General features: G+C 56.8%; 2 protein-coding genes across 4 annotated transcripts in view; one reads left to right on the forward strand and one right to left on the reverse strand.

The window, feature by feature from the left end:
* The window catches only part of SLC5A10 (solute carrier family 5 member 10), a 40,795-nt gene that overhangs the window by 8,076 nt on the left and 8,548 nt on the right, over window positions 1-24,171 (reverse strand). For 2 of the 3 annotated variants that reach the window (XM_037387165.1, XM_037387163.1), the window contains exons 6-9: window positions 23,615-23,720; window positions 22,121-22,201; window positions 18,319-18,524; window positions 15,855-15,990 (exon numbers count right to left, since the gene is read on the reverse strand). In XM_037387165.1, the coding sequence (XP_037243062.1) occupies window positions 15,855-15,990; window positions 18,319-18,524; window positions 22,121-22,201; window positions 23,615-23,720 (529 nt within the window). The remainder of the gene's footprint in view (window positions 1-15,854; window positions 15,991-18,318; window positions 18,525-22,120; window positions 22,202-23,614; window positions 23,721-24,171) is intronic. The other variant, XM_037387164.1, reaches the window with a different exon arrangement.
* On the forward strand, window positions 699-18,293 carry FAM83G (family with sequence similarity 83 member G). The gene is made up of 5 exons (XM_037387162.1): window positions 699-1,351; window positions 7,953-8,120; window positions 11,736-11,860; window positions 12,692-14,138; window positions 17,795-18,293. The coding sequence occupies exons 1-5, from the start codon at window positions 857-859 to the stop codon at window positions 18,212-18,214; spliced, it is 2,655 nt and encodes an 884-aa protein (XP_037243059.1). The 5' UTR covers window positions 699-856; the 3' UTR covers window positions 18,215-18,293.

A 24,171-nucleotide genomic window follows, 5' to 3' on the forward strand; every position in this document is an offset into this window, starting at 1 on the left:
TTCAGGGGGGAGCCACTTTTGGGTGTTTTTTTAGACAAACACCCAACCCCTCCCCAGCCCCCCACTGACCTCCCACATGGTCCCAGGGGGATGCTGGGGCCGGGGAGAGGTGTGAGGATGGCATCAGCCGAAAGAGTTAATGTGCAGGCAGGGCTGGGAATGTGTGAAGGCAGCATGTGACTGCAGGTGGGGCAGGGCGGAGTGATGAATCACTCTTTTGCTTTTCCTCTTTTCACTTCTTGCTGTTACCTGTCCGGCCCCAGCACTGCGCTGGCAGGAGCCCACGATAACCCGCCTGCCAGCCAGGGCAATGCACCGGAGGCTGACGGAGACATTCGCCGCCACGAAACCCACCGGCTGACCCAGTTCTCCAGGAACGATAACCAGGGACGGCGTTTGGGCCGAGAAATCCTGCTTTTCTCTGCCCTTTATTAAGCTGGGGTTTTGTTCGTTTGTCTTCCACTTCTTATTTTATCCAGTATTGTTGTTACGTTGAAAGAGCGGAGGATGAGCAGAGTGTGGACCCGGAGGTAGAGGACCCTCCCAGCGGTGCACATTTGCCCCGGCGGTGGGAAGCTCCAGGTTTCCCTTGCCTGGAGCCCTCTTGCCACGCAGAGCTGGGAGCGAGCAAGAAACAGAATCCTCCTCCCTGGCAAAGAGCTCCGGCGTGTCGGGAGCAGGCGGAGAAGGGAGCGGCGTGTTTCCCCAGCTGTGCATCGAGCCGGGGAGGGCAAAGTAAAGCAAAACGCGTATTTAAAGGCTGGGGAATAATTAATTCCTTCTTTACTGTCGACATCCAGCGCTCGCTGGGGGTACACAGCTCCCTTCGGAGAGAGGACCGGCACGTGCGGTCACCATGGCTTTCTCCCAGGTGCAGTGCCTGGATGACAGTCACGTCAACTGGAGGTCCAGTGAGTCCAAACCAGAGTTCTTCTACAGCGAGGAGCAACGCCTGGCCCTGGAGGCACTGGCTTCCCGTGGCCCCGATGCCTTCTATGAGGTCCTGAAGAAGGAGAACATCAGGGACTTCCTTTCAGAGCTGGAGCTAAAGAAGATCCTGGACACGCTGGAGACGTATGACCCCGGCTCCGAGTACATCCCGCACCACGGCAGCAACACGGGGGAGAGCGAAGGCGAGCGCAACAGCCAAGGGGACGAGCAGGACGTGGCTCCCTCCCTGGAGTACTGGCCCCAGAGGTCCGACCGCTCCATCCCCCAGCTGGACCTCGGCTGGCCCGAGACCATTGCCTACCGCGGCGTCACCCGCGCCACCGTCTACATGCAGCCGCCCATCGAGGGGCAAGCACACATCAAGGAGGTGGTGCGGAAGATGATCTGCCAGGCTCAGAAGGTGAGGTGCGCTGCGGGACAGGGCAGGATTAGCCCCGCTCTGTCCTGCCGAGGACAGATCCTAAGGTCCTGCTCAGCCAGGCGATCCCTCTTCTGTGGGGAGCTCTGCCCCTGCAAAGGCATCGGGGTCGAGCGCTCAGTTTTTTCCATGTTCATTCAGTGTTTGGGGATCAGGTTTTGCTGAATATGCCGTCAACTTGGTACGACACGCTGGGAGCAGCGCGACCCTTCCCATGATCCGTATGGCAGCATCATTAATCCCAGGGTCCCTATGGGGCTGTGGGGAAAATCACAGGGAGAGAAATGAGTTGAGCTGCTTCCCAGCTGCGAGCCCATGGTCCCAGGCAGCCCACGATCGTTATTCCCAGAGCCCTGTGTGACTGCATGTGGCAACACGCAGGAACCGGAGCCGCCAAACTCAGCCCTGGGGCGAAGCAGCCAAAGCCACCGGCTGGTGCTGACGTATACGAGGGTCAAGTTTGGCCTGAGATTGCTGTGGTGCTCTGAGCTGGCCTCATCCTGCCTTTAAGAGGAAAACCATGAGATGATGGGCAGGACAAGGCTGCGGAGGTGCCAAGGGGATTTGGGCTGAGACTTGCTCTCCTTGTGGCATCAAACCAAGAAGCAAGGGAGTTGGGCTGTGTGAGCGATGGGGTCAGGCTGGTGTCATGGGCAGGAGGGCCAGGGAAGGAGGAGAAGGATGACATGCATTGAAGGCCAGCAGTTGCTGGTATTTTGCAGTGACCCAGTCCCAGCTGGGAAGGACGGGAAGGGTTGGTACATGTCAGTCTCGCAGTGATTTGAAGCCCTTTGAGCTCTGTGTGTCCACTCCCTTGAGAAATCCAGATCCAATGGAGAAACGACCCAACCCTGGGGATGCTCCATCAGGAAAATGAGGAGATCCTTACCAGGGTGGCTATGGAGCAGAGGGAGACAGGCTAGGATGCGGTGGGTCCATGTGGCTCCAGAGACCACTGTGCTGGGGCCAGAGACAGTGCTGGGGTTCGCAGATCCTGGCAGGAGCGAGGGAAGCCTGGGGCATGCAGCCATCAGAGCCTCTCCAGGACCAAAGGGACGGGGGTCTGAGCACAAAGAGCCCCAGCTTAGGCAGCAGAACTGATGTCCCGATGCATCCGAGGCAGCCAGCTCACGTGGACGGCTGATGCGGGGTGCTGGGGCTGCAGGCAGGAGCCATCTCTGGCCACTGTCACCTTGCAAAAGTTGAGGTGACCTGTCCTTACCTGTCACATTTTCCGACCAAAGGGCTTTGCAGTGAGGGCAAAGGGAAGAGAAGGCTGAAATCCCATGGGATGGAGGATGGGAGAACTCCCCCACGACAAATAATGTCTCATCTTCGGGTTTTTCCCAGCTGCCTCTGACCCAGGCTTGCAGCTCCTGCCTGGCTTTGCCTACTCACCGCTTCCCACCTGCCCCCACGCAAATGGTATCTCCTGAGTCATCCTGCCTCCCTCCTCCTGCTCAGCAGAGCCAGGGGCTGAGTCAGGCAGCTGCCCGGCCCTACTGCCTGCACCATCTCCACCTCGCCTTGGAGCATCTCCAAGCTGCAGGGATACAGCCACAGCTGATGCTGCCGTGCTTGTCACTGGTACCTTGATGTCCCATGAGGAGGGCTGGGCTCTGCCTCCTAGTCCAGGTGGTCCCTGTCAGTGGGATGAGACGTGGTGACACCACTGGTGACATGCAGGAGCCTGCTTGGAGCTTGGGACACCCCAGGAAATGTAAAGATGGGTGTGTGCTTCAAACCTGCAGTCTGCAGGGGCTGGGGGTGGCAGGAGTTAGGGGGTCTGACAAGTGGGGCTCTTCCAGAGGTCTCCCACCCCGTATATGAGGACCATAGCTATTGCAGCTGAATCTGCTGTCACACAGCTGAGCCCAGGTGACTGGCTGGTGTGGGTGCCACTAAGTGGGGACACTGGGCTAAAGCACCCTCCTCTGCACCCAGAGAGTTCAGCCAAGGCTTAAGGTCTTCAGGGCAGCTCGGAGGTGAAGGGGTTTGGCTGAGGAAGCCAAGAGTGGACAGAGGAGCAGTCCAGCTGCCACCCCCTCAGATGTCATGTAGGCTGGCCATGTGCCCTGTCCTTCTGCAGTATCCCTTGGGTCATCCTGTGGAGATCCCTGTCCCATCCCACCAGGCAATGGCCATGCTCTTCATCTGCCTGCGAAGGAGCGTGGGCTTGGGAGAGCTTCAGCGTGGCACCCCAGAGGATGACCCTTGCTCCAGCCACTATCAAAGGCACTTGGTCCAAAATGTTCTCAAGATGACAAACACCAAACAGCGCCGTGCAGGTTGCTGTCTCGTGGCCAGAAGAGCAAAGTTCACCTGAAAGGCAGCCTGGCCGAGGAGAGTTCAGAGCCCACGTGAACGCTGCTGACGCTGGGCAGGCTCACAGCAGCTCAGAGCTGGGGCGAGGAAGCTGGGAGCTGAGATGTGAGGCCCCTTTGATGGTGCAGATGAACCTACTTGCTTGCAGGAACGAGGCCAAACGCTGCTGAGTTTGAAGCCTCTGCTTTGCTCTGCAGAGAGGCAGCCCCAGGCGAGCCAGAGCAGGGGATGCAAATGATCCCCTCCTCTTTCTGGGAATAAAAGGGAGAGAAGAGAGGCAGGATCCTGCAGCCACGTCCCTGCTTTCCCACCAAATCCCCATCTTTGTGGCCAACGAACAGAGGTGGTCAGGGATGTGGTGCACCACCGGGCTTCACCCTGGAGACCTTCACCAGGTCCAGCCATTGCACGGCTGTCTCTCCCTTGACACGGATCCCCTCGGGCTGCAAAGCTCACAGGATGGGTAGGGAGGAAGATCTCCGTCCTCTCCTCTTCTCTAGATTTTGGCTCTATCTGACCAGAAACCAGAGCAGGCTGAAAACACCGACCTTGGCCAAAGCCACCAGAGACAGCAGTGAGTCTGACCTCTTCTCTGCACTTGAGGTTCCAGGTTGGGATTGTGGTGATATAATTACCTTGAGCAACTTCCAGCAAAGGTTGGGAGGCCCTATTAATTACTGTTTACAAAACCTTCTGCCGTTCCTGGATGAAAGGGTCGTCAGGGGAGAGCAATTATTAATGTTACTTGTCCCACCTCTCCCTCATCCCAACACGCTTCCTCTAATTGTGCCTTGGTGCCTGACTAATTTATTAGATGCCCACGTGGTGCGCCCCAAAAGTCATTATCTGATGATTCAGACTGAGCTAATAAAGAGCTGTAATTTCCTCTATAAAACATGATCCTGCAGTTTGTCTGCTCATCAAAGCTGTTCAGAGGGATCCCAATACCATTTGCCCAGGGTCCAAGGGGCTGCAATGCTCATTGCTCCTCGAGGTGTTGGGACCCGGCACCTGCACATCCACTGCGTCCAGCAGATCTTGGCAGCTCCTGGGATCCTGGGAAGGAAAGCATCACCTGCTTGGCCTCTGGGAGCATCTGGCTGTAGATTTGGGGCTGGTTTTCTCCACACCCTCCAGATGAATGGCAAAAGGACAGCAAAGCTGGGATGATGCAGTGGCAGAGGGGCTTTGGGAAGAGATGCATCTCTTCTTCTGCCAAGGACCTCCCCGGCACCGAGCACATGGGGCACTGAGTGCTGCCCTGGTAGAGGTGATGGGGACAAGGACGCCAGATTCACTCCCTGCAGCACGGTTTGCTCCAGGCACTCCCATTCTCCAGGCTGGGAAACAAGTAGCACACAGGATTTCACTTCTCCGGAGCAGATCGACCTCCATCCTTTGCAGATTAAACCCTCTACCTGGGTTTGGCACAGACGCAGCCGGTCCCAGCCGAGGTTGAAGCACAGGCAGCAGCAGATTTCACCCCTGCGGTCCCTGGACAGTCACCGCACTGGGAGCGCTGCCAGCACTGTCCTTGCTTTCACCGGTCCATTCTGTGCCAGTGCAGCGCGTTGGCACACTGGCATGAGATCCGGGTGACAAACCGAGGCCAAGCCTGTCCCGCAGGCAAGACGCGGCGGGGAGAGAAGCAGAAGCGCTGAGTGGCAACAGGATGCACCAGCCCAGCAGGAGGAATCGGGTTGAAAACGTGGGTAAGCGGGTGAAAGCCGGGCTGCCTCCCCAATGCCCAAGCCAGCCACCCTGGGCAACTGCCCGCAGCGTGCTGCCTGCTCGCCAGCCCCACCTGAGCGGTGCTTGGGATGGGGGACATCACCGTGCCCTGCCCTCGTCCCCGCAAAGCACCTTCCTGTCTGCACAGCCATAGCAGCAAGCCAAGGTCTAGGGAATGCCAGGACCGCAGTGGGAAAATGCTCTTTTCCTCCCCAAATGAAGGCCAGTACTATTCTCATCCCCATTTGAAAAGCCCTCAGCTTCTCCTGGAGAAAACGTGGTGCACAGGCACAGTGACACCACCAGAGCCACGAGGAGCCAACCTGCCACCAAACCCACCTCCTTGAGCTGCGGAGACGCCATCCCAGCTCAGGTACCCCTCACCCGGGACTTGCGGCAGCACAGCTCCAAACCAGCTACTTGCTGTAAATGGAAAAGCCAAGCCCTGAGCTTCCAGAGTAGCTTTGAACCTGTCCCGCTTCACATCACTGGTGAGGCAAGCAGCCCATGCAAAGCTGGCACCTGGTTTTCTGCCTCAGTTTCCCCACCAGAACAACAAGAATGGGCAAAACACAGGAGCAGGTGCACAAGGGAGTGAGGATTTATCCTTTCATGGCAAAGCCTGCTGAGAGGCCCTCAGGTGAGGATAAATGGGAATTCAGTTAAAATCGAGTGGCAGAGACGTATTGTCCCCTCTCAAATGGCTCACTGGCACCTTCCAAAATGCTCCCCTGGCGTTGGGGAGGTCAGGGCAGCATCAGAGACAGGCTAGGGCTCCCCACGCAGCCTTGCTCCTCACCCCATCGCCTGCAGAAAAGGAAGAGCCAGCAGTGTCATAATGCATGATCCTCTTCTTAATTAGAGCTCTCCACCTCCTGTGGCACAAAACTAATTAAAAGGCAGCTTGGTGCTTTGAGAACCCCAGACTGGACGTGCCTGAGTGTGCAAGTGCCCGGCCCCATCCCGATCTCTTCCCTCCTGAGGGAGGAGCACCCCAGGGTCTCCCTGTGTAATCCCATGGCATGCACACTCCCATGCTGGTGTCCTCGGGGCTTGGCCACATGCTGTGGCCAGCAGAGCCCCCCTGGAAAGGCGATGGGCCAAGAGCACCCACCTCCCCCTGACCCAGGGCACCTTCCAGGGACAGCCACAGAGATGGGGGCACCGATGGGTTTCCAAGCATGGGATGATGGATGACATACCAGTGCCCTGATGACAAGCCACTTTCCTGCATGGCTGTTGCCACCCCGTGTGGGATGAGGGGAGGCAGACATGCTGTGGGGCTGCGCTGCCCTATTGCTACCCCAGGGGCTGCAGCGAGATGCTCAGCTGGGCTACGAGCAGCTGCCTCCAGCCCCTTCGCCTGCACCTGTCCCGTGCTGCACCGCTGCTGCTCACTGTCATGGGCAATGCCATCCCCAGGAAGGCAAAATCCATGGGCATGGAGTGAATTTTGATGCTGGGACAGCCATCCCAGCAAAACCCCAGGGCAGCTGGATGCAGCACAGATGCATCTTCCTATTGCATGTGGGACTCGCCCCAGCAACAAACACCCTGGGTACAAGGCAGCTCTGCCTTGCAAAGAATGGTGACACTGCCACGTGCCAAACCCTACCGGCGCTGCACAGAGCACTGGCACTGTCAGCCCAGCTCTGCCCTGCTTTCACCAGCCCGGCAGGAAGAAGCAGAACCCCAGGCACCCACCAGGCTCCCAGCCATGCAAGGGCTAAGCAGCGAGACAGAGAGAGATGTCAGCAGCCCCGATGACAGAAACATTGCCTGCCCCCGGTGCTCTGCTTCGGCCTCACGGTGGAGAGCTGACTTTGAACGCAGCCACATCGCTGCTAGCAGCAGCCTGGACTTGGAACAGCAGGCGGTCGCAGGTGCTGGGAGCTGCAAACTGCCGGCTGCTTTTAAGCAACCTTGTCAGCTCCCACCCAGACCTGTTTTTTAAAAGTCGTTTTAGCTCCTGAATGCACCTCAGAGGTATCCGGGTACTTTCTACCAAGTTTAGCATCGCTTTCAGCTATTTTTTATACCACTTCTCTCATCACAGCATGCACGGTAACCCCAGAGACAGCAGCCACCCCATGCAACGTGCCCTCGGACAGACAGACACATCATTGCACTGCAGGTTTCCCCTCCTGGTGCTCCCTGCCATGGGGCCAGGGGCAGCACCAATAGCAAAGGGACACCAAACTTCTCAGCCCAAAACGGGACTCTAAAATTTGCGGAGCTTGTTAAAGGCATGAAAGTTAGATTCACCCTCATAAATCAATTTTTCACATGTATATGTTACAGGCCACTAGCAGAAACCAAACCTCCCATAGTGACAGCACAGGGATGGGTCTGGGGGCTCCTGCTTTCCACCCTCAGGCTGGCCAGAGCCAAGGGGGGAGCCCAGGCTCCCCCACACCAAATCCTGACCTTCTAGAGAAAGAAGCTCCTGCAAAACAAATGCTGGCTATATCTTGGGGTTGTCACTGGGCCATGCTACCAAGACTCATGTCTCTCCTCCCCTCTCCAGGTCATTGCGGTGGTCATGGACATGTTCACCGATGTAGACATCTTCAAGGACCTCCTGGACGCAGGCTTCAAGAGGAAAGTGGGAGTCTACATCATTTTGGATGAAACCAACGTGAAGCACTTCCTTCAGATGTGCGAGCGAGCCCAGATGCACGCTGGACACCTGAAGGTAAGGCTGGCCCGAAGGGCCGGGGCTGGGTAACCCCCTCCACACAGGGAGATGACCAGATCTACCAGCCCTTCTCCCTGAGAAACAGGGCTACCAAGTCCTGCCTTGGGGGGATCGCAGCCCCCAAACTTTGGGCAGTGCTAGATGAGTTTAGTCCATTTTCCTATAGCCAAAGCTGAAAGTGATGCCCAAAGCCAGAGGCAGCAGGATGGAGGGGAACGGATGAGAGACTCAGACGTGGATTTCCACCCAGCAAAGCTGGCTGCGGAGAGCCCAGGGGGCTACTGGTACCCAGCCAGAGCTTTGGGGCAGGGGGCATTCAGGGAGCTGCAGCCCCACGGGGTGAGGCAGGAGTCAAGCAGGGCACTGCAAAGCCCAGGGCAGAGCTACGTGCTCAGCTCCTTCTGGTGAACAAGCCAGGAAGAGGGAAGGCACGAGGCAGATGCTCTGCCAGGGTTGGATCCACGTTGTCACCAGCCCCACGCTGGCTCCCGCCCCAGGGGCAGGACTGGCAAGAGCAATCGCTGGCCAGTTCTCTTCCTTTCGGGCTTTCCTGCAAGTCAGAGGCAGGAATTAAAAAACTTGATTTTCCCCTTTTCTGGAGCCTCCGCCCCAGCACAGGGCTCGGAGCAGAGCAGGGAGGCACCCACGCTGCCCGCGGCCCCGGCAGCTGCCAAGGATGCCCACACCGGGCAGCGCAGTCGTGGGACTGATTTGCCCGCACATGCCGCATTCACCTGGCCCCGGGGGTGCTGGCAGCTGCACGTGACATTGCTCCTGTGCACGAATCCTGCTTGAAACAAGGGAAGATAGAACAGCACGGAGGATGCCTGGCAGCACAGGGGCTCCATCGCCAGCCCAAAGTGCCCCAAAGCCCTTACATGTCCCTGTGCATGATGGGGTGCAGAGAAAATCACCTGGCACGGTGCTTGTGCAAAGGCAGAAGACAACAAAGGGGCAGAGGAGAGGGTGGGGGGGTGTATCAGCCACAGGAGCAACAACAGGAGCAAGGACCCTCGCTCCAGCTGCAGGACAGAGTCCCAGGCTCTCCGCTGGGCGAGATGCTCCCATCAGCGGCATCGGATGCAAACACACCGGAGCAGCCCAGCAGTTTCACTCTGGGGCTTGCAGACACCCCTCTCGCAGCTGTACTTCCCCCGCCGGCTGTGAGTCGCTCAGCCTCGCCTGTTGCTTGGCAGAACAGTGATGGTTCCACGCCTGACGTCACCCAGCTGTGTGCTGGCTGCCAAATGGCCGGCAGGGAGGCCCGTGCCTGGGCAAGCTCGCCAAATGTGCTTACAGTGAGGGCAAACCCCCAGCTGAGCAGGAACACGCAGGAGCCACGACACCCTCACACCAGCCTGCGGCAGGGCTGGGACAGAGTGGGGCGCGGGGACCCCCACCCCAGGGAGCCGAAAGCACCAGCCACCCGAGCCGCATGCCTTGCCCAGCCACCAAGCCCGCCAGCCCAGCTTAATTGGTGCTCACAACAAATTAAAGCAGACTCAGCTGAGTCCAAACTCCCCGGAGAGTCTGGTATGCTGCAGACTGCTGTGGCTCCGAGACCAGAAAAGCCAGAGCTGACGCACACCGGTGTTTTAATGCATGAGCAGCCCAGCGGCAGGACTGGAAAAGCAGGAGAACATCTGCAAAGCTCGGCAAATGCCTAGAAGTTAGGATTTGCCGCATATTGCAGCCAATTTGCTGGCATGGGATGCAGCAGGGCAGGAGGCTGTGAGGAAACTAGGGCAGTGTCTGGGAGCTGCTTTGTAAGCCAGGAGATGCTAACAAAACCTACGTCGTTATCTCAGCGCCTTCTGCACTTCGCAATTAGCAAGCTGGCTCGGGCAAGGCAGTCGCTTCGTTGAGCAATGGCAAGTGCTTGGGGAGTGATTCACCCTGTCCCGGGCTCGGCAGCCCGCTGGGTGCTTGCTTGCTGCGCGTTTGTCTTGGGAGAGATTAAATAAACAGATCTTACTTAACAGCAGCGATACGCCAGGAGCAAGGAGGAAGGGAAAGGTAACTGGCATCTTGCTTCTAGGGAGCTTTGTTCCCCTGGGTGTTACCTGAGAAAAACCCATGGCTGCTGCGTGCCTTTGTGCGAAGGTTCAGCTCCAAGTGGGGGAGATTAGAGCCCTGGCAGAGCTGCTGGGGGTGCCCAGGCTGGCGACGGGCAGGGGGCTCAGCCTTGGGTGCAAGCGGTACTCGACAGCAGGCCAGTGTGCACCCCACCACCGCCCTTGGCAGCCTCATGTGTAGGGACAACAGGACAGGGATGGGAATTGGCACCCCAACCTGCTTGCCAGCACCTCCCAGCACCCCCAGTGCCGCCCACTGTGGTGCTCAGCACCAGTTTCCCCCCAGCCACACCAGGCAAAAAGGCAAATGCTAGAAAAAAAGTAAAATGAAATGCACAAAAAGAAACCCCACCCAAACTTCTCCATTCAGTGTGTAAAACTTCCCTGGAAACCCGATCAGGAATGCTTTTGCATCGCGCTAAAACCAGTGCTGAATCACCGTCCCTCCTGCCAGGCACGCAGGAGTGGGGACCAGCCTTAGGGCTGCACCAGGGCATGGCCTGCAGGGAGAGGGGAGACCCCAGGGAAGCAAATGAGGAAAGCTGGAGGCCAGGGAGACAAATACTTTTCGTGCTTTTTTTTTAAAAAAAAAACAAAACCAAAAAATAACCAAAAAACCAAACAAACACAAAACAACCAGCCATGGAGGGCATGACCCAGTGACGACACAGTGCCTTTAGCAACAGCATTACCAACATCCCAGCAGGAACAGGAGGAATGCAGGTACTTTCACAAGAAAATATTTTCTCCCCACCCAGGGGAGACCATTTGCGGTCAAAGATGCTATCTCCACTGAAAAATGTGCCCGTGCCCTCCACAGAGATGCACGGAGGCATGAGCCAGACTGAAGACAAAACCCATTTTCTCAGAGCTGGAGCCTCTCCTCCTTGCCTGGTCTCCCTGGGGGGAGGACACGCCGCTCCCCAGCCACCTCCGCAGGGACCTGCTGCCTTTTGGCCCACATCCTCCAGTTTTGTTTCCCAGGGGTGAAAAGATGTTGCCCCACTGTCTTTTTTTCCCCAGCCACCCCTACAACCAGGGCTGGATGCTCAGGTTTAGGAGCACAGCAAGGAGGGAGCCCGGTGGAGGACAAGCCCACTGCCATTGGGTCCCCGTGCGCTGTCCTGGGGTCACCACCTCCCCCTAAAGCCCCTTGTACGTCTCCTGCCAGGGAGGAGGTGAAGCATCACCTCTCCCATGGCGGCATTTGCATAGATTGCAGGAGGTGGAAAGCATTTGGCAGCGCTATCACACACTGCTTGCCCATGGATGCAGGCAGCGCTGAGTGCAGGACGTAGGAAACACTGCCCAACACCTGGGCAGAGCAGGAAATCCCTGAAGTCCATGGCTTGCTGGGTGACCTCGGGCAAGTTATCTTCCCATCGCTGTGGCCAGCTCTGAGCTGGCCATGAAGAGTGTTCCCCAGTCCTCTGAGGGGCTGTGGAGCATCCACGGGGGCACCGATGCTGGTGAATGATGCTCTGAAGACCAGCTCTTCGCTCCTGTGCCTGCTCACCCTTGTGCTTTTGCTTTGCAGAACCTGCGAGTCCGGAGCACAGGGGGGACAGAGTTTTTCACGCGCTCGGCCACCAAGTTCAAAGGGGCTTTGGCCCAGAAGTTCATGTTTGTGGACGGGGACCGGGCCATGTGTGGATCCTACAGGTAATCAGTGGTGTCTCCTCTTACCCACCCCATGGAGGTGTTGGTCAAAGGGCCGACATGGACCCACATGGTCCAGCTCCTGGTCCTGCCCAGCATGGCCCCAGGACCCTGTCCCAGGCATGCTCCCCTCCTCCTAAACCAGGAGATGATTTTGCAAGGCTCCACCTGAGATCTGGAGTAGGACCCAAGGGGTCTCCACCACCCCACAGCCAGGTCTAGGACACCCCTTCCCTTCTTCTCGGAGGTGGTGGGACACACCAAGTGCTTCTGCCAATAGATGTGATGAGCACAAGGAAGGACAAAAGCACCCAGTTGCAGCCAGTCCTAGCTCTTACATTGACCTCAGCTTTTCCAGTTAAACATTCCCAGTACAAAGTATTTTCCAATTTGTCCAAATGAAAATTTACTTTGGTAGAGATAGTCAGTCTTGGTAAGCTTTTCAGCTCTAAAGAACAAGTTTCACAAACATGGAACTGAAACATTTCCTACTTTCTGGCCACAACAAAAACTACGTCCGTTTATGAGTCGCTTTTCTTAACGAGCCCAAACTGAGAAAGGAAAAGTGGCCAGCAGTAAAGCAAAAAACTACCTGGCCAACAGCAAACACCTTCTACTTTTACTTCAAGTTCCAGGGTGCTCAAGACTTCAACCCTTCATTCTAATTTGGAATGAGAGCTATTTCTTCGATCTCATTATTATTAATGTTTACAGTGAGATCATGTCCCTGCTAGCACGATCAATCCCTCGGGGAAAGCCGAAAGCCAGGGCTGGGGAGAGGCGTGTTATTTACCAGTGAGCACTCAGAGAGTTCCCAATGTGTTTCTGTTCCAGTTTCACCTGGTCTGCGGCGAGGACAGACCGAAATGTCATCACAGTCCTCTCAGGCCAAGTGGTGGAGGCATTTGACAAGCAGTTCCAGGAGCTCTACCTCATGTCCAAGGGGGTGAGCCTCAAGTCCATCTCCATGGGTGAAGAGCCTGAGCCCGAGCCCGTAACGCTGCCCTCCGTCGTGCCAGTGACCCCTGCCAACGCTGTGGTGAAGAAGCTGATAAACCCTAAATACGCCCTGGTGAAGGCCAAGAGCGCCGACCAGATCAGCAAGACTTCATCCGAGAACCAGGACAAGAACCAGAAGACAGACAACAAAGGCAAAGCCCTGCCTGAGGGCCAGGGAGGCGACAGGCACGGCGACATGGCAGACCTCTCCCTGCTCATCCACCCCGGCCTCCTGAATCTGGAGAAAGCCAACATGTTTGACTATCTGCCCACCTGGGTTGAGCCCGACCCTGAGCCCGGGAGCGAAGTCTTGGGTTACATCAACATTATTGACCCCAAGATAAAGAACGTGAAGCTCTCGCAGATGAACCGCATCAAAGTCTGTGATGTCTCCCAGGCCAGTGCCCAGCACCGGCAGATGCTGAAGAACAGGGAGATGGAGACCAAGAAAAACTCAGACCAAGAGCCACCTCTGGTGTCCCCCTGCCAAAGACAGACCCTACAGACCACCATGGAAGCTCCTGCAGCCCCTGCTACCAGCCCCGTCGAAGGCACCAGCTGGACAATGAGGCAAGCAGGAACATTTACTGCTTCACCATTGGGCCACCGCTTGAAGCCACCAGAGGAAACAACAGAAGACATCAAGCCACCAGTTCCAAAGCCAAGGACTGTCCCTGTTGGCATCCTTATGACCAAAGTCATTACGCCCTGTGACAGTGGTGTTGCCTTGGAGGGTGACACACAACCACCACCAGCTGACCAGACAGCTGTGAAGCAGGAACCGGAGGAGAACCCCAACAGAACTTCAATTGACACCTGCTATCTGCAGCCAGACCAGCCAGTGGCAGGGCCACAGGAAGACAAAGGGCCTCCCTGTGCCCACAATGGGCTGGGAGAAGAGGAGGAGGAGGAGGAAGAGGAGTACATCACTCTCAGTGACCAGGAGAGCTACTCCAGCAGCTCTGCTGACCACAGCTACCGACGCTCCAATGCCTCCTCCATCTCAGATGAGTACTTTGAGGTGAGGGATCGCTATGGGCCACTCCGACGAACCAACTCAGATGTCACCCACAATGGGGAGATCCTGCCCATGCAGAGGAAGCTCAGCGACCCTCACATCAGCCGGGGCACCTTCCTCAGCCCCCTGGGGAGCCTCCCGTCCCTGAAGCATGTCCGCATGGAGGACGTGACGAAGAGGAGGAGCAACGCTGTGGAGATAAGGTGTGTGCTGCCCCGCACCATTCTGGATGGCAACAGCTCCTACCCCAGCAGTACCACGCAGGTAGGACTTTTTGCTATAACCTTCCCTGTTTCTCCACCCTACAAAGGTTGCAAACCTGGAGGTGACCCAGCCAGCTCAGCCAAGGTGTGGCATCATCCCTAGCTTTGGTGTCGCGTCCTAGATGCTGAGATCAGGCTTCCTATGCGGGAGAATAACGCCCTACGCGTGGCGATGGCAGGAGTCACCCAAGAGGTGCTCTTGGTCAGGAAGGTGGTGTCCGTATTGGTGTCTGGGAGTGCAATGGGAATGGCTAGTAAAGGGGAGATTTTGAGAAATTAAAGATTATCCCATGGCATCAGGCTATGGGATGGAGCCCAGCAGCTCCAGGCACAGCTGTACAGCTGAGCCTGGAGCTGCTGTGCTCTGTCCCACAGCCCGTCAGCGGTGGCATCATGCCCAGCCAGGAAAAGACTGTGCGTGCAGGCGTGTCCTTCTCAGGCTTGTTTTCTAGCTCCTTGCAAAAGCGATTAGTATCAAAGTAAAAGCACTCGGACACACAATTAGGCAGAGCAAGACAGCAGAGGAACAGGGACAGCAGCCTCTGTGGGCGAGCGCTGCAGTCAGCAGCTTTGTGGCTGATCCACGAGTGACGCCAGACCTTGTCACCCCACGGGGAGCATGCCAGCACCACACTGACAGACCACAGGGTGCACGCCACCGTCCCCACTGCTAGAGCAGGGGGTGAGTGCCACCGTCCCCGCCATAGCAGGGGCATCACCCTGTCCAGGCAGGGGGATTGCAGGGTCAGTCCCCTGTTTCCACCCAAGCGCTGCAGACTGTTGCACCACGACGAAGCATTCTCAAGGCTCCCCAGCCGCTGTTTTGGGGGCATTCAAACCCCCAGCACTAAATCAGCAGCTGAAATCACTGAAGCCACCTGAGGTTACCCCAGCTGAGCATCTAATCTGTATTTACAGGGAATTAAATTTACTAGCCCAGAGTCCACTTGCTTCTCCCTTCCCAGCCAGTGACACAGATCTCAAAGCAGGGTTTTAATCCTTTGCACATCAAATGTCCCCTCATGCCCTGCAGAGCTGCGCAGGGTGAGAAGCACGGAGCCCTTTGATGCTCTGTCACCCAGGTCCTGGGTGCCACCTTGCTCAGGGTGGCCAGGTATGTTGGTGTTCCTGCAATAACTTGTTCTGGCCCTTTCATGAAAGGCAGATAATTAACACGCCGTCAGGGTTAGGAAAACCAGCACTCAGCTGATGCAAATGCACAGAGAATAGTTTCTCCCATGTGTAAACCCAACAAATATAAGCAACCTTTGATTAACTCTCTAGAAACCTTGAATCCAACAGGAACCACCATCAACCCCCACCAAACACTTTTATTCTGGGTCCACGGTTCCCACACGCTGGCCCATAGCCCAGCGCAGCCCAAGCCACAGGCGGAGGCTCACGCAGGGCAAACATCACATTTTCCATCACACTGAGAACACAGCACCCAAGTTACCCCTGGAGCATCGCCTTGCCTAAACACACGCAACCCTGCCCACACCTGGCTGCGTGGTTAATAGTGTACAGTAGCGTTGGCTGACGCACACCAGGCACAAGGAGCACGCCCGGGACACTCGGGTCCTCTCCTGTCCCTCTCCCTCCTGCAGAGCCCCCAGGTCTGTGCAGAGCAGAAGTTTCCAGACAAGTCCCCCTCCCATTCAGAGACAGGCAAAATACCCACCCTGCCAGCTCCACATCCACACAGAGGGGCTCTCACCTGGGTACAGGACCCTGCTGATCATCCCCGGCATGATGATAACGAACAAGGGCAGCATCTTCAGGTAGCTGGCCAAGATGGAGCCAGCCTTGGCGTGACCCAGGCTCTTTGCAGAGAGCGACCGCTGGACGATGACCTGTGGGAGAGTCAGACAGGACAGCTGAGCAGCCACCAACATTTTGTATTCCACATCAGCTTTCTCCTTACCAAACTGCATCCCAAGCATCTCCAGATGCTGGAGCCACTGGGCATAGGGCCCGAACACATCTCCCAAATGCGGTGTAGATGTGTACCCAACTCACGGGCTGGGTTTCTCTCCAGACCAGCAACCGCTTGGTGTGATGCCATAGCACCACAAAAGCCCAGCGCACCCACAGCAGGGTGTCCTCCCGCCAGTGTCAACCATTCCCCACCAAAACCCTCTCCCCTCTTGCCCCTTCTATTCCATCTCCTCCCCAAAGAGTGACCACAATGAAATGGACACCGAGCCCAGCCTGCTCCTACCACAGCTCCACCACTCACACTGCTCAAACCATCCCACCTCAAAGCTCTGGCCAAGCGGTTCATCCACCGTGCAGCCAGCCTTTGGGCTTTAAGGCAATTTCCCTTAAATAGGCAACATCCGTAGGAAACGCTGACTTTAAAAGAGCTCAGACTCTCCCCAAAGACTTGCAAAGAACTGCTCAGCACCTGGCAGGATTCAGCCACTCCTGAGCCCCCTGGCTTATGCCGCTGGTGGGCAGGAAGGACAAGGTGCCAGTTCCTAGGGGTGGGATGTTCAAGGAAGCTGTGGTTTAACTTCTGCCTGAGAGTTAGAACATGTCAGGAGCCACAGGACCCACCACCCAGCTCAGGCACCATGTGCACCACATCAGACACATGATGACCTTGAAGAGAAAGGAGCTGAATCACCCCTACCCCTTCCCACCTGAAGACATCTCAGACTTTAGCACTGATTTTAAGGAACCTAGCATTACCTAAGCTAAACTGCTTTAATGCAGCCCTCCCGGTCAAAGCAGGTGTCTGCTCGAGGACCAGAGAGGTCATCAGGACATCGGGATTAAATGACTAAACGCCAAGACGATGCCCACAGCATGGTGGAGATGTGGTGCTGGCAGCACGCGGCAGAGGCAGGGCAGGTCGGTGCAGCCAGCCCCGCAGCCTCCCAGCCCCAGCTCATCCTGCCCTCAGCACCTGCGCTCGCCAGATCCAATCTCACCCGGGTACATCTGCACAGGGTGCAATCACACCTCCAGATTGCGGTGCAGACACACCCAAGGAGGCAGATAAATATCTGGTGACCACAGCCGTGCATTAAGGCCTTACCCAGTCCAAAATTAAGATTAATGGTGCTCAGACCTGACCCAAACGTGTGTCTCAACCCAGCTAATCAGAGCCACCCCCGCAGTAGTGTTGCAGCTCACTGTTGTTTCCTGATCCCACCTCGTCTCCCAACCCTCCCTCCTTTCATCTGATCTCAGCGGCCACCTAATCCCGCAGGTTGGGTCCGGATGACTGAATGATCTTTGGGCCTGAAATGAGCACTTAGATGATTTAGACAGGTGTTCAGGCTGCTGCTGGAGAGAAGGCATTGAGATGCCGCTCGTGTCCTTGGTCCTGGATCTCCAGGCAGCAGTGACCTGGCTCAGGACACTGAGCTGTTGGGCTGCCTGGGCAGCAGCCGCTGAGATGCTGCGATGTGCGGGACAGTGCCTTGCCAGAGCAAGAAATGGGAGGAGCAGTGACGGTTAAGACTTGAGGCAGTTTTGAGCTGTCACCAGTGTCAGAAGGATTTGGGCAAGGGCGTACCCCAAGTGGCAGAGGGATTTGTCCATGAGGACCAAGTCTGTGGCACAGCCATGCGAAGGGGTGTCCTTGCAGGGCAGCAGCACCTTTACGACAGCAATGGCTCATGTCTTTCTCTGCTCTCTAACAAACAGGGGACACACATCTACCGCTACCGACCCCGGAACCCCGTAGGCAGAGAACAAGTCAAGGAGGTTTCCTGCTCCCCAACGCACGAGAAACCCCCCGGGGCCACCAAATACAGAGGGGATGGAGCCGAACCCAAAAAGACCATTGCAGGCAGCCAGCCCTACTGGCAGAGCAAAGCATTCAGCCCCAGCAAGCCCACACAGCCCGGCCACCTCTCACCAAGCAACCCCAGAGCAACCAGCAAACGCTTGACCTCCCTGCCGGAAAGCCAGAAGACAACTGAGGAGATGAGGACACCCCTCGGCATCCCGCTCTCTAAACTGTCCCAGTCCAAGCACCTCAAGAACAGGGTTGCGGGAACCCCAGGTGCTTCTACTGACTCCAAAAAGAAGCCTCCCGAGACCACCAGCCAGAAGGAGCACTAGGCACCGATGAAGGTGGACTTCCAGGGCAAGAGCAGTAGTAGAGCGTGCCTGGACCCCAGGCAGCGCTGTGTTACATGGGGCAGGGGATTCTTGTTTACATTTACCTGGTCGGTGCACCAGTACCACGTGGCCATGATAGACAGCCCAAAAGTCATCCCAGTCCAGGGCAGATCTCCAGAGACTGGGTCTCGGAAGAGGTGCATTGCATCCGCTCTGGGCAGGTGGCACGTAGTGTTGGGAACAATCTTGGATGGTATGGCTTTTAAATAGGCCTCTTCCAGGTTGGGGTAACCTCCGATCTCATTAAAAGCTGGAAAGCATCATTGGGAGACGCTGGTTAGAGTCGAGCAAAACCCGGTGGCCTGTGAGATCAGCTGGCAAAACACTTGCCAACTTGTTAACTCAGAAGTGCTGCCCAGAGAGGGAGGGCTTGTTCGTGAACGTGTTGTCTTCTAGTTATTTAAGAGACTCTTCTATTAACATTTTGCACAGCAGGTCCCACTGCAGTCCGCCCTCCCTTCAGAGGGTGACCTGTGTCCTGGGACAAAAGCTCAAGGGACCCTCCTCTTTTGACCTCGTACTGTAAAAGCAACCTGTTCATTAAAGCTCCCCAGTCCCAGAACAGGGGAAACTCACCTAGGACTATTAAAATGCAAGATTAGGTAGCCTTTGACTTGATATACGACAGCTCAAGGTGCCTTGGCACAAGTGTCCGGCCAAACATTTTCTACCCCTTTCAGTGCTTCCGCAGCACCCCCCACGCAGCTCCATCCCCCAACCTCCAGCAAGCAGTAAAAACAAAAACAATACACAAAAAGAGACCCTCTTCACGGCATTTTTCCTAGGAAATGGGATCCAAGGTCTGGGTTTTAGCCTGAGGAGTACGTGCCATGAACAAGCCCTAGCAAGCGAGCCTCTGAGCCCTTGGCAGCTGCCTTGGTGCTCCTCCTGCCTGCGCCGCAGCTGCCAGCAGCTGCCAACCAGCCCCAGGCTCTGCCCTGACCCACCATCGCCTCCCTGCTCCTGGGGGGCACTGGCTCAACGCTCCTTGCAGCTCCCCCGCTAACTCCAGCAGGAGAATTTTGGAGCCAGAGGCATTGCTTTTTGGAGGAGGGAGGGATGGGAGGCACCCACCCCGCTGCCCCCACGTGCTGCGGCCACCCATGCAGTGGCTGTGGAGGAGATAAGCAGGGAGGTGCATTGGCACCCCCATACCCACAGCAGCTGCAGGTGCTTGGGAGAAGAGAGGAGGCTCTGGGGCCTCTATGGGTCTCGTGGAGGGGAGAATCAAACCAAGACCCATAAGCATCCCTCAGTGGCATTCCCCATCTGGTCCAGCTGTTGCATCCTGCATCCCTTCCACCACTGCCCATGGGCCACAGTCCGGACCCTCAGCTCGGCCCCCTCCAACAGAGCAGCGTGAGGTGGGAACACGCTCCTGAGAAATTGCCCTCCCGCAGGACGGCACTCCTGCGCCCTGCTGTCTGAGACCAAGAGCAAATCCCTCAGGCATCAGATGCTGGATGCTGGGATCACCATCAAGCGCCAGCTTGAGCAAATCCCAGTTTCCAAGACAGCCACCCCGCTTCGTTGTCCCCTCCTGCCTGAGGACAGCTGTTTTTCCTGCAGCCCTTCCGTTTCCATCGCTGACCTGCAGCCCTTTCCCCACCACAGGGCACCCCTGAGCTGAGCGTTTTGGGGAGCTTGCAAAGGGGCATCACGCACTGTGCCCCCCCTTGGCAAACCGGCCCCTCGTATGCCACGAGGAGCCAGCATTTGTCAGCTCCTCCCGCTCTTGTGCAAGCAGCCCTGGCCTCCCTCCAGCACCCGCTTTGTCCGGGCACCAGCTACTCCCAAGCTTTGCATGGGCGTTGGGCACCAACAAAGGCTCTCCAGAGGCAGAGGGCGAGCACCGAGAGCGGAGATTTGTGCCCGGGGGTGTGGGCCTGCTCCCTTCCCAAAGGTGTTCGCCGGCAAGTCACGACACCTACGCCTACCGAGATGGAAGAGCGGGGAAAAAGCTTCAGGGCAACGGGAGCTGAGCCTGCGGATGCCAGGCTGCAGCCCGCAGGCTCCGCCGGGATTAACAGCCCCATGGTGGATGCCAGGTGGGGCGTAGGGTGGCACAGTCTGTTATCTGTGATGCCGGAGCCAGCAGAGCCACCGCCGGCACTGCCACCCGCCGAAACAGCCACCGAGCTCTCTGTTAAGCAAAGTCATTTGTCTACAGCTCCTTGGTTGGCACCCGCTTGTTGTCAGACTCAAGGCTGCTCTGCCCAGCGTTGCATCCGACAGGATTTGCACGAGCCTCCTGCTCTCCCTCGGGAGAGGCGAGTCCAGAGCCCAGCGATGCGCTTCCTCATCCCTTCAGCAGCAGCAGAGAGGCGATGGCACAGGCAGAGGGGGTCCGCAGCAGCTGCAGTGCAGCAGGTGAGTGTTAGCATCACTGCTGCAGCTGTCACGGTCTGAAGATATGAACGAGGTAAAACATGGCGAGTATCCTTTATTACCTGAGCTTGGCAAGAGCTGGAGAAAACCGAGCATCCTCAAGCCATACCAGCCTCCAGGTGCTGAGGTCTCCAGACACCCGAGTTAAAAAAAGCCTGTGTGACCAGCACCTCGTCTTTTGGCTCGCCTGGATCAGCCCCTCTCCTGGGCGCCCTCACCTCCCTGCACACACCTTGCCACGCTTGCAGGTTGGCAAAGCCAAGAAAAACTGGGCTCTGCTGCTGCTGGCGGGGATCTTCCAGACCTTGCCTCCCTACCCTCCTACTCCGGCCCAGCCAAGCTCACCAGACACAAACCTCAGCGAGCCCCATGGGCAACTGCAGCGTCAGACAACCCTCAGCACCGCCCCAGCACCTCGCCCAGCACAAAGGCTGCAGCCACCGCTCAGATCTGCTTGCACAGGCAACGTGCTCCTCTGCCTGCCGCAGCTCCTGGCTTTTGCTGGGGGAGCTGGTGTTATTGTCCCTTCTCCAGGAAGTAGCTGTCCTTTCATTTGGGTTTTGTAAATATATCTTGCTGCACACCGGCCTCACCCAGGAGCCAGCTCTGCGTTCACACAGGGGAGCAGCCGCAGGACCGGGCTGGCTGCAGGTCTGGAGCTGCTCCATCCCCATAGCAGAGCTCCCGTGCAGCACCGGGTCAAAGTCTCTCCCACCCACCTGCTAAGCAGCCTTCTCCAGGAGATGGTGGAAATCATTTCAGGAGTGCCTCTGGAAATCCTCCTCTGTAGTTAAACACCTGCCTTTGAACTGGGACCTGACTTTTTGCCTCCTGCTCCTCAGGGCCAAAGCCCCGATGGCAGAACAAGGCTGATGAAAGCTCCCAGCCTCACCAGGGTGCTCTGCGGCGAAACGCACGAAGACACAACAGCACCAAGCGCTTAAAAAGGGCTGGTGATGAACCGTGCTCACCCCAACCAAGAGGAAAGCACAGCACCAGGCTCTGGATTCCCAGGCCACCCCCTCACACCACGCACATCCCCGTGCAGAGGGATCCCATCTGAAGAGCCCGACACAACGCTGCTGCAAGTTTCCCGGAGCAAAACTGGAAATGCTGCTTTGGTGTCAAATGCTTCATCAGTCTCTTGGAGTTCATGGACTAGAGGCAAACATGCAGAGCAGTGATGACCGCAGGAAGGTCACCAGTGCTGGGGACAGCCCCACATGGAGGACCAGAGGGATGCTTCATGGCATCTTCACCCAGAGGAACAGCACAGAGGGGAAGCACAGCAGCAGATGGGACACAGGGGGACCACAGACATTCTTCAGGTGATTGCTATAGGCCAAAGTCCTGCTGGACATCTTGGCCACTGAATTCCTTTTTATTTATTTCCCAGACCACTCAAGTGGGGAGAGAAGGTCCCCCTGGAAGAAGGATCTGTGCAGTCCCAGCTTTTACCTTTCACCGCCAGTATGATGGCTCCAAGGACCATGATGAGCGTCTGCAGCGCATCGGTGTAGATGACGGCTGCCAGCCCCCCTGCACAAGAACAAGGCACAGCATCAGGAGCACCGCTGGCTTCGGGCTCGCTCGGTTGTTGTCATGGTTCAACCCCCGCTGACAACCCCAGCAAGTTCCAATAAAGCTGCCTGCGCTCGCAGGGATGTGCCTGCCACCAGCCTCGTCCTGCCAACACTGCGGCGATGGGGGGCTGCAGCGGGAGTGTGCAGGGGGAACAACCTCTCGGTGGGTCTGGTGTCAAGGGGTGACAGCACCCCCACAGATAAGGTCAGGGGAGCAGCCGATAGCCACAGCAGCTGCAGTCTCACCCGGGGCAGGGAAGGGGAGCTGAGGGATGGCAGGGCGGGAGGGATGCAGCCCCACATCCCCACGTAGGCAGGACCTGCTTACCTAGCCAGAAAGCAATTACTCAGCACATAAACAAAAGCATTAAAAAGTAGCGGAGCTAAAGCAAATGGGTCAAAACCTGAACCGGTTTCAACTCCAGTCACCGACTCACATCCCAGGAATTCAGGGCTGCACACTCCCTGGCCATGCCTGGGATTTGGAGGGATGTTCTCAGGATCAGGGTGACGCAATGCTCACACCCTCTGCCTGAGCTCACTCCAAAATGCCTTACGTCACAACAAGCCTTGTGGGCAGGAAAAAAACCCGAGATGGGATTTGCTTAAAACCAAAGTCTTGCAAAATCCACCATGTTTCCGATATACTTAAACTGTTTCCCATTTGGATGGCTGGGAGGAGATAGTGAGGGAGAATTTGCTGCCGAGTGTCTCCACTGGCACTACCAGGGAGGGAATGTCCCAGCCCAAATAAAAACTGAAGGGGCTGGCAGGGATACACAGTCCCACGGTCTCAGAGTGGGAACCCGCAATTTCCAACTCCAGCTCCAGCATCAAAACCTCATCATCTCCAGATCACAAAAGAGCCGTACAGATTGACCCTGTGCAAGAATAGCTGATCCCACAATGGGGAAGCATGGGCAAGAAATATTCCTGAGAGCAGGAAGGATGGCAGCAAGCTGAATTGCAGGCAGGGCAAGTGGGAGGGAAACGAGTTGGGTAAAGGACACTCAGACTGTAGATTCCATAGTAATAGTCCCATAATAGGAGAAGCCCTGATTATTGCTCTGACAAATAGGTACACACACAAGAAAGCATTTAACTATATGATGGAGGAGGAGTTATTACAAATGAAAAGCTGTAATGACACGGGAGAGGTCATGCATTGAGTCATTGCCTGAGCTGACACTCAAGAAGGATGCTCAGATACTGGCTGGACAGGCATCGAGAGAATATAAATGCCATTAGTATAAATCCCCAAAGACCTTCCAGGAGAAAAAACAAACCAAACAAAACAAATCAGGAGCATAAGTAGTGTGGTTCAACCAAAGAAGAAAGATTTGAGGCCAGCAGATGCCGAACAACCTACCTGCGATGGTGTAGAGGCCCGTGACCACCAGCATCAGGACGGTGGAGAGGTAGAGGTCCCAGCCCAGGCAGACTTGCACGAAGAGGGCCCCCGAGTACAGGTCCGTCTGTGCGGGGAAGAAGAAACACAGGGGCTGGGACAGGTGACATCCACTTGGCCAGGCAGCACCCAAGGGCTCCTGCAAGAGGGCACGGCAGGGAAAGGGGCAGCACTGTGGGTGCAGCGAGGACATTGTACTGCACATGCCAGGAGGACACCTCCTGAAGCCAGCACTGCAGTCCAGGGCCCCATGTGAGTGGCCGTGTCCCCACTGCAGGTGGGTGCCACAGGCCACCTTCCCCCAGCCCCCAAAGAGCAGAGCAAGCAGCTCCAGCAGTCACTTGGAGCTGGGCTCAGCTGGATGCAGACAGTGGGATGTAAGGGTCAGAAACGGGATGTCCCAGGGCATCAGTGCTGCCACAGCCTTCGGGAGCAGAGCAGGGAGCCAGAGATACCCAGCCCTGTGCAGGATCAGACCCTGACCTGAGCTACCTCCTTGCTGCCCCAAGCGTGCCCAG

The sequence above is a fragment of the Falco rusticolus genome, chromosome 4, assembly GCF_015220075.1.
Source record: "Falco rusticolus isolate bFalRus1 chromosome 4, bFalRus1.pri, whole genome shotgun sequence".
NCBI lineage: Eukaryota > Metazoa > Chordata > Aves > Falconiformes > Falconidae > Falco > Falco rusticolus.

Coding starts and splice junctions, on each gene's coding strand:
- FAM83G (XM_037387162.1), top strand. CDS start 857: ATGGCTTTCTCCCAGGTGCAGTGCCTGGATGACAGTCACGTCAACTGG. Junction 1,352..7,952: donor TGATCTGCCAGGCTCAGAAG/GTGAGGTGCGCT, acceptor TCCCCTCTCCAG/GTCATTGCGGTGGTCATGGA. Junction 11,861..12,691: donor GCCATGTGTGGATCCTACAG/GTAATCAGTGGT, acceptor TTTCTGTTCCAG/TTTCACCTGGTCTGCGGCGA.